At 60.7% G+C, this 8,745-nt stretch overlaps 1 protein-coding gene across 1 annotated transcript; it reads right to left on the reverse strand.

Moving 5' to 3' along the window:
• Window positions 1-470: 470 nt before the first annotated feature.
• Window positions 471-8,568, reverse strand: TXLNA (taxilin alpha). The gene is made up of 11 exons (XM_066982477.1): window positions 8,329-8,568; window positions 7,698-7,847; window positions 6,280-6,618; window positions 5,697-5,788; window positions 4,532-4,702; window positions 3,622-3,816; window positions 3,313-3,432; window positions 2,937-3,011; window positions 2,295-2,387; window positions 1,808-1,903; window positions 471-1,665 (listed from the first exon to the last, which is right to left on the reverse strand). The coding sequence occupies exons 2-11, from the start codon at window positions 7,813-7,815 to the stop codon at window positions 1,315-1,317; spliced, it is 1,650 nt and encodes a 549-aa protein (XP_066838578.1). The 5' UTR covers window positions 7,816-7,847; window positions 8,329-8,568; the 3' UTR covers window positions 471-1,314.
• Window positions 8,569-8,745: the final 177 nt, after the last annotated feature.

Genomic DNA, 8,745 nt, shown 5'->3' on the forward strand with positions numbered 1-8,745 from the left:
CCGTGCCAGCAAGCCTCACGTGTCTCTCAACGCCCTCCCGGCACAAGCGGGTCCTGTGGGCGAGCGCTTGGTCCTGCGGGCAGAGGCTGCGGCTCGCACCCAGACACAGCGGCGGCAGCTCGGGCCAGGCGGCAGCTGGCACCCGGGAGCTGCTCTTCTGACCGGGCAGAGGGCAAGAAGGGGGCCGGGCAGCGCCAGTGCAGACTGGAGGGCCCGCGGGGGGCTGACTGCAGGAGGGACCAGCCCGCAGCACGGTCCTGTGCTGGTCCCAGCGGTTCAGCTTCAGCAGGTCGCGGAGCAGACACAGGTTGGATCTTCCTGGAGCCCCAGCTCCGTGAACGCCTCCAGGACCACCCCGCTCAGCGCCAAGGGGTGGTCCTGAGGCAGGGCAGAGCTCAGCTGGAAGGACCTCCCCGTCCCCTTGCACAACTGATCACACGTGCTTGTGCAAAACACTTCGGAGTTAGACCTTTGGATTAACTGTTTAATACACTTGTGCACATGTGCGTATAGCAAAGAGGCAACTGTGAATCATAAGGCTATCGAGACATTGGCAGGTTCTGGGAAGAGCAAAGACCCTGCAGGAGGCCTGGGTGAACCAGGCGTCCACAGTTTGCTTCTTTTTGTCCCCATTCAATACACAAAACCCATACAGAGGGGAAACAGCCTCTCTCGCCCTCGTTTGCTCAGCTCATACTCGAGAGCTGCCAGCCAGAGCATGAGAAAGCAATAACAAGTCCAGGAGCTCCCTCCTGCCTGTTGCAGAGGAGGGAGGGAGAATCCAGAGCTGGGAAACGCTTCTGCTCTCCCTCGCTCAACTCTTTTGCTGTCACTCAACGTGAGAGTGTCGCCGTGAAGGCAGAGGAAGCAACGCGCCCAGCTGTCCCCGTGCCACAAGCCAGAGGAGGGCTGGGGCCGATCCATGCACCTGCTTTCCTGAGCTGCACGAGATTTTGGGGGAAGTCACAGCCTGCCAATGACAAGGTCTTTTAGTGAAAGGGACAATCAGTTGAGTCTCCATATATTAGTTATTCACGCACACGCAGGGAGGTGGGTCGTTCTAGGTTCCGTATATATTCATATATAAAGTGTACGTTGCCCTGCACAGGTTTTATATACCATATATATATATGTCTCACACATATATATATATATAAAAATTTAAAAACCCTCCAAAAACCTACGCTAGGAAATCTCGAAGCCCAGGGAGGGCTGTCCTCTTGCACCTGTCCAAGGACCAGGAGAGGGGCATCGGAGTCTGGAAACATTCACGCTACCCTCCCTCGCCCTACCTCTGCCTACCGCACGGCGGGCTCAGTCAGCGCCCTGAGGGCCCTCCTCAGTCCCACTCTGCCCCAGGCCTCCTATGCTCAGTTCTCCAAGCGTCTCCGCAGGATCTGTGCCGTGCGTTGGCTTTCCCGAGTGAAGGCAATCCTCAGCCAGGCGCTGCTCTGCTGGGGCACCTCCTGCCACCGCCTCGGAGCCCTCCCGGGCTGGGTCCTTCAGGGGCTCCGACAGGTCCATGTCTGCCCGGGGCGCGTGGGCACACAGGTCCTGAACCTTCTTGTTGAGGTCGTTGCGCTCCGTCTGCAGGGCTCGGCACAGTTTCTCCAGGCGCTGGATTTTCACCTGAAGCCCCTCTAGCTCTTTATCCCGTAGGGTTTTCTGCAAATAGAGAGGCAGCTTTCAGACTACCACACCGGGGACGAAGGCAGAAAGGGAGAGAGACAAAACCCCAAAGGGAACTTCAGGGGAAAAAGACCACGCAAGATGCCTGCCTCAGCACAGAAAGCCAGAGCCTCCTTACCTCTTCAGCCATTTCCAAGAGAGCCTTGTTGCTGCTCTCCCAGCGAGAACGGTACATAGTGGTCTCTTTCTCCAGCTTCTTAATTTTCTTAGTCATCTAAGTGACAGAAAGGGAACAAATGAGCCAGTGATACAGTGGGGCACACCTCGTGTATCCACAAATGGCAACCTGCTTTCAGACACCGAGATCCTGCTGTCCTGCACAACGTCTCCTTGCCTTGTTGCTGTCAGCGTCAAGTGGGAAACACCAAGCAGGTAACACAAACCAGGAGACAGGGGTAGCGCTGCTTTTTGTGATTCAGGAGGGGTGCAGCAGCCACCCCGCAAGTCCAGTATCCACCTTCTATCAGCAGCCAGCTCGTGGCTGGTTTAATGCCAGCAGAACTCAACAAAACAGAGCTGCAGCTTATCCCGCTGACAGACGCAGCGAGGAGACAGGCAGTGCCTCCAGCCCACACGCTCTGACAGGCAGCGACAGCGTTACCCACCTTCTCCATCTCCTGTTTAAATGTCGTGAACACTTCGCTGCTTTTGGAAAGGGTGTTCTGGAATTCTTCAAACTTCTCTGTGTAGAGAGCAAGCTGCAGGGAGAGACAGGGTTACAGCTCCTCGCCATGGCACCTCCCGACAGCCTTCCCCGGGAGAGGGGAGATTTTAGCCAAGAAGTGAGCTAGTTATCTTGTGACTGAACTTTATGACAAACAACCTAGCAGCATGGGGCTGCTCTGCCAACTTTAGGTACTGGAAAATGCGGAACAGTATTTCTTCTTTCTTAGGGAAACATCCTCAGAGAGTGATGTGCTCTGCAAACACCTCCTGGCCTTGGCAGGAAGCACTTGCTGGGTCTGATTCAGCAGAGCATGATCACACAACTGCTCCCAGCACTGGGAAACGTGCTGGTAAAACCAAGGCCCCTTTCTCCCACAAGGCAGAAGAGCTGAAAGAGGTCTCAGCAAACTCTGCGCTGCCACAGACACACCGATACCAAACTCAGGAACAGTCCTGCCCTTGTGTTTTCCAGATTAAGCAACTTCAGGTTGTTCCCCGCTGAGGGAGAAAGGAAGAGAAAACAAACAAACTAGCAGGCAAACGAACAAGCAGGCTGAGCGCACACAGACCAGGTAGCTCACCTGCTGCTTCAGATGGGTCTCCTGCTGCTTCATCAGCTCACACATCCTCTGCGACTCCACAGCTTCCTTCAGCAGCTAGGGAAGAACAAAAGCCGTTACCTCGCCGCCACCAGGGGAAGTTCCTGATACGCGCTGCACAGCTGGTTGCTTGGCCTGGAGACAGCAGAGGGCTGGGAGAAACGCCAAGGGCAGAGCAGGGGCTCCAGCCGTGCTCCTGAGGCAGCTGGGGGCACAGTCACTGCCGGGCAAACAGCGGGCCTGGGATGGCCTCATCCAACACGGGCTCTGCGCGTAGGAACCCAGCAGCAACAAACCTCCACGAACAAGGCAAAAAGCTAACTGCTTGGAACCGTTACAGACTTGCTGCGAGACTTACAAAGTCCTTCTCCCGCTGGTGTCTCTCCTCTGCCTCCTTCAGCATCTCCTGTGCCTGCTGGAGCTTGGCGTCCACGAGCTGCTGCTGCAGGTCCTTGTGTTTGAACACCTTCTCAATGTGCTGCCAAGGAAACGCCACCAGTCACTGACACGCTCGGCCAGGGCCCTGCTGCCCAGGTGGCAGAGATCCTGAGGGAAGACCCCAGAGCCCCGAGGCCCCTTCTCCCACCAGTCCCTGCCCAGAAACACGCTCCCCGGGGCAGAACGGGCGCACCCCAGCAGGCTGCCCCAGGCCCCCGCCCCAACCCACCTCCTCCCGCAGCTCATACTGCTCGATGAGCTTCTTGAGCCGCTCCGCCAGCTCCATGTTCTCCTGGCGCAGCTTGGAGTTCCTCTCGTTGTGCTGCTCCATCTGGAGCTGGATGTCGTTCAGCGTCACCTGGAAGTGGGAGGTGACCTCCTTCCGCTTCTCCTCTTCCTCCCGGGCACGCTGGACACCCTCCTCCTGCACGAGCAGGGCAGAGACAGCAGGGCCACGTCAGGCTCTGTGCGGGCAGGCAGGTGAGCGAAGCTGCCCACGCCGTGCTGCTCCGAGCCCAGCCAGCCTCCCGCTAACGTTGGTATCAATCAGGAAGGGACCATGGGCCATTGCCTGAGCACCCCTTCCTCAGCCTGCCCTGGGCCTTTCCCCGGCATTTCTGCAGGGAACACAGCCCAGAACAATGCTTGGGCACGGTGGATAAGTCATGCCCCTTCCTCCTGGGTGCCTCCTTGAGTTACCCCAAGGGCAGAAGTGGGCAGCACCGCAGAGCACAAGGATGCGCAGGCAATTTGCTGACCCCGGAGAACTCCCTCGCACAGCAGCAGCTCCACTGAGCGGCTGGATCAAGTCGCTGCTGCTCCTGGTCACGGCTGGCGCAGTCACCAAGGGGCACGCTGCATCCCGGGCACTGCCCACCCTCCTTCCCTATGAGAGCTGCGCCAGCCCACAAAGCTCCCTGCTTTTCTCCACACAAGACCACGCGGGTCAGCCCCCTGCCCTCCTCTCCCTCGCAAGGCGAAGGCTTAACAGCAGAACTAAACGCCTGCTCTGGAAGTCATCAGGCTGTGGGCAACCACGGGCAGAGGTCAGCTTGCCAGAGAGGCTCCCAGCCCCGCAGCAAGCGATCCGAGTGCTCGGGAGGAAGCAGCTCCTGGAGCAGCGCCCGGGAGACACTTGCCTTGAGGGTGCGGTTGTGTCTCTGCAGCTCGCGGCACAGACTCTCCAGCTTGCTGCGGGCCAGGATGGCCTTGCTGTGCTCGCTCTGCAGGTGGTCCTTCTCTTGCACCAGCTGCGTCTGCTTCTTCTGCAAGATCTTCATCTGCTTCTGGGAGTTACGGTGCTCTTCCAGCTAGGGCAGGAGAGCAAAGGGCACAGATGTAGCAAAACAGACCAGGGCAAAGCTGTGCCTGTATGAGGGAACAGGGGGACCAAAGAAGTGCTCTGTGTACCGTAAGAGAATAACAAGAGTTTTATAACACAAAAGGTGCTGGTTTTGAGCAGAGCAGAACTGATGCAGAGCCCAAAGTCCCCTGGACTGGGCCTTTTTCCTTCCTGAATCGGGATCCTACCAGGACCCGACAGACTCGCGCATTTCTCCAGCAGCTCCACGCACACGTTGCTCACATGGAGCAGAGCTCTGAGCACACGGCCAGCCGCAGGGAAACCCGAACACGACCCCTTGGGATGCACGCGGACAGTCCCAGGTCTCCTCTGCCCTGAATACAGCACGTGCTCAGGTTAAACGTGGCCCATGAGAAATATGTGCGTACTCAGCTCTACAACACGCTCCTAGCAGCGCGCTGGCTCTGCCAAACACGTTTCTTGCTAAGAAATCATCAACAGAAACACAGTGACTGAGTGGTGGGGCAGGAGATGTACCCGTGTGGTCCTGTCGCAGCTGGGCCTGCCAGCTCACAGCTCAGCCCTGCCTGCAGAGATGAGGAACGCAGGCTCAGCAGAACTGGCCACGTACGCTACCAGGACAAGATGGGCAAGAGATGCAGCTTCCACTTACAGGGACAGACACGAAGCGTATCTGAAGCCCTCTTACACGCTGACCTGCCAAAAATGCTCCTGTCCCTGCTTACACCTCTACAGGATGTCAAACCAACAATGCCCAGCCAGACCAAGCAACGCCTGCCCTCTGACATCTGGATATCCAGCACCACAGAGATCCCGGAACATACACGACAAAGCTACAGGAGTGTTCCCAGACCGCCCCTCCCAACACCAAGAGCACAATAACCTGTGGCCACCGTCTGCCTCACCACGCAGTTCCGGTGCTCGCTGCAGCAGCGTCCTCCCTCTGCCCCAGCACCTGGCACGCAGACGCAAGGACTCACCAGCTCAGCGTATTTCTTGCACAGTGCTGCCAGTTTCTCCTCTGGAGTGCTCAGGGTGTTCAGCGTCTGCATCAGCAAAGTGATTTCCTTGCCTGGAACGAGACACAGCATGAAAAAAAAAAAAAGTAAACATCACTCATGCAGAATTCTGGCTCCTAAAGGCGAGGACAGCAGAGACAAAGCAGGCCTCGCAGCCGTGAATGCCCTGGGCCAGAGCTCCCAGCCCCAGTGCCTCCCCAGGGCTCTGCCCCACGGCCCGCACTGCGCGCAGCAGGCGAGCGATCAGAGCAGCCAGGAAGAGACTTGGTTTTCGGAGCAGGGAACCACCACCGGGCTGCCCAGACGAGCTGTGTCCCGCAGAGGGGAAACGTGCAGAACTCAGAGGCTGGGGCAGCACCCAGGACCTGTCAGTGCCTTTGCAGCTCTCGGTTTCCTCCCACACCACAAGGAGATGCCGTACCGCTCCCAGACCCTGCTGCACATCACGCACCCAAGGTGCTCGCTGTGCTAAGGGCAGCACAAAATCCACCTCTGCTCCAAGGCTCTCGGGCTGGCGGCACCACCGCCGCAGGGCACCTCTTACCTAGGCCCTTGGCTTTCTTCTTCTCCTGAGCCTTCTTCTGATCCCGCTCCCCGCACTCCTCGCCGGGTCGGAACTCCTCCGTCCCCTTCGTGCCCTCCTTCTCCCCGTTCATCTCAGGGCCACCCGGCTCCTGCTCGCCGTTCCTCGGGGACTCGCTGCGACACTTCTCCGCCTCCTCCGGCTCCGCAGGCTCGCTCTGCCCGCCGTCCTCGCCCGGACCCTCCTGGCTGGCATCCACGCAGTACGTGTTCAAGATGTCCTCAAGCTGTCTGCTCAGCTCTTCCGAGACGTCTCGCACGGCAGGCCGGGAGGACTTGGTGTCCTCCTGCGTGAGAGGAGCTGTGGGAGACGCGAGCACAAAGCATGATGCTTCCCCCACGCAGCCTATTCTCTGCTCCCCAGAGACGCGCAGCCAGGGCGAGGTTTCCCCGAGCACCCCACGGCACAGGGCAGGCCGAACTTCCACCAACACAAGCCGCTTTGTTCAGGCGGCGTCTCCAGGCGCTGCCCTGACAATGGAGGTGCATTCCTGGCAGCCTCCCCTTTGATCACGAGAGCACGACCAAGCCCCTGACATCTGTCAAGAGCAAGAACTGCCCCCTACCCGCCAGCCTTTAGCACAAGCAGGTTGTGCACGAGTTTTCCCTCGGAGGAGCAGCCTGCAGATACCCCCAGAGCCGAGCTTTTGGGTCATTCCGTCTTCCCACACGTAGGAGCAGCTGCACTGGCTCAGACCAAACGCGTCTCGACCCAGCAGCAGACGCGGGGAAGAGCAGGCAGCGCATCCTTCGGCACACTTCTGTGCTTCCAAAGTTCCCCCAAAGGGGAGATTTACAGCAGCGGGTTATTAAACTAACTCCGTTAACTCTATTATTAAACTACCTCTATTCACCGGGCACTTCCTACATCACACGCTTACGAGGCGTGAGCATCCAAGGTGATTAACCAAGCGCCCCCGTGATTACCCGTTTTTTTGTCTCCCAGGCAATTATTTTTACCAAGTGCTAATGACAGAGCAGATCGCCCAACGCTACCACCAGGAGGGTTGGCTGACACGTTCTGTGTGGAACCCTGGAGGGGGTCCCTGGAGGTTTAAGCCCTACAAACAGCCCACAAAAATCAAAAAAATCAAAAATCCACACCAGAATCAACTCTGAGCCTCGGAAAAGGAGGCAGTAACTACTTCAGACCCATGTATGTGCAGGAGCTGCAGGAAAGCAGGACTTTCTGCCCCTGAAACCACACCTGCCTTTGCCCGAGCACCAGGGGGTGCGCACAGCACCCCGCCCTCGCCCAGAAGCAGCAGCGGCCCCGCTACCTCCCGGCCTGGAACCCTCCCTCGGGGCTTCCCCACGCCTCCTGCCCGTGCCGCCAGCCGCAGGCAGCGGGCGCACGCCCCGGCCCCGGCCCCTCCCCACCTTCCAGCGCCGCCGTGGCCTCGGCCGGGTCGCCCTCCTCCAGCAGCAGGGAGCCGCCAGCCGCGGAGGTGCCCGCGGGGCGCGGGGCTGCCTTGGCTTCCCCGCCTTGGTTCTTCATCGCCGCCTGCGCCTGCTTGGTCCCGGCGAGCCCTGGTGGAAGAGAAACGGGGGGGGAAGCCCCGGGGTTTAACGGGGGTGAAACTGGGGGTTAACGGGTACAAGACCCGGGGGTTTAACGGGGGTGAAACCGTGGGGTTTAACGGGACGAAGCCCTGTGGTTTAACAGGGGTGAAGCCCCGGAGTTTAACAGGAGAGAAACCCGGGGATTTAACGGGGCCCAGCTCCGGGGGCTTAACGGGGGCCAAGCCCCGGGGTTTAACGGACGGCAGACACCCCCCCCCCCCCCGCCTCCGGGCAGCTCCGGGGCACCCCCGGGCGCGGGGACGCAGCCGGCTCTCGCCGCCCCCCCCCCCCCCCGCCTTGCCGTGGGGCCGCAGCTCCTGGGGGCTCCGGGCCCGGGGGGAGGAGGCGGCCCCGGCCCCGGCCCGTGCTGGGGAGCACCGGGGGGGAGGGGGGAGAGCAGCGCCCCCGGTGCCCCCCCCCCGGCACCGCAATGACGTCACGCACGTACCCCGGTGGCGTCAGCGGTGTGACGTAGTCGCCCCTCTCTCCTTCAGCCAATCAGCGGCCAGAAGCCGGCGGCGCTCCGGTGCACCGGCGGGGAAGGGGAGGGGAGGAGAACGGCCCCGCCGCCGCTCCCGATCCCGCCGCTCCCGGCCCCGGCCCCGCTCCCGGCCCCGACGCCGCCGCCCCGCGCCCGCCGGGCCCCGCGCTGCAGGAAGCGGCTCCTGCCCGGGCCCCTCGCCGTGCGCGCACCACGCATGCGCCGCCCCGCGCCGCCGCCCAATCAGCGTCGGGCTTCGCGGGGCCCGCCGGGAAACGCCGGCAAGAAGCGGCAGCCGCGGCGGGCAGCCCCGCGGACTACAACTCCCAGCGCGCCCCGCGCGGGGCTCTCTGCGGCCTCCCCCGAACTACAACTCCCGGCGTG

The sequence above is a fragment of the Anser cygnoides genome, chromosome 24 (assembly GCF_040182565.1).
Source record: "Anser cygnoides isolate HZ-2024a breed goose chromosome 24, Taihu_goose_T2T_genome, whole genome shotgun sequence".
Lineage (NCBI taxonomy): Eukaryota > Metazoa > Chordata > Aves > Anseriformes > Anatidae > Anser > Anser cygnoides.

Excerpts from the sequence above, each read along its gene's own strand:
- TXLNA (XM_066982477.1), bottom strand. The coding sequence starts at position 7,815 with ATGAAGAACCAAGGCGGGGAAGCCAAGGCAGCCCCGCGCCCCGCGGGC. Across the intron at positions 4,703-5,696 it reads GCAAGAAATACGCTGAGCTG|CTGGAAGAGCACCGTAACTC; the intron begins GTGAGTCCTTGC and ends CTCCTGCCCTAG. Across the intron at positions 2,388-2,936 it reads AGACCCATCTGAAGCAGCAG|CTTGCTCTCTACACAGAGAA; the intron begins GTGAGCTACCTG and ends CTCTCCCTGCAG.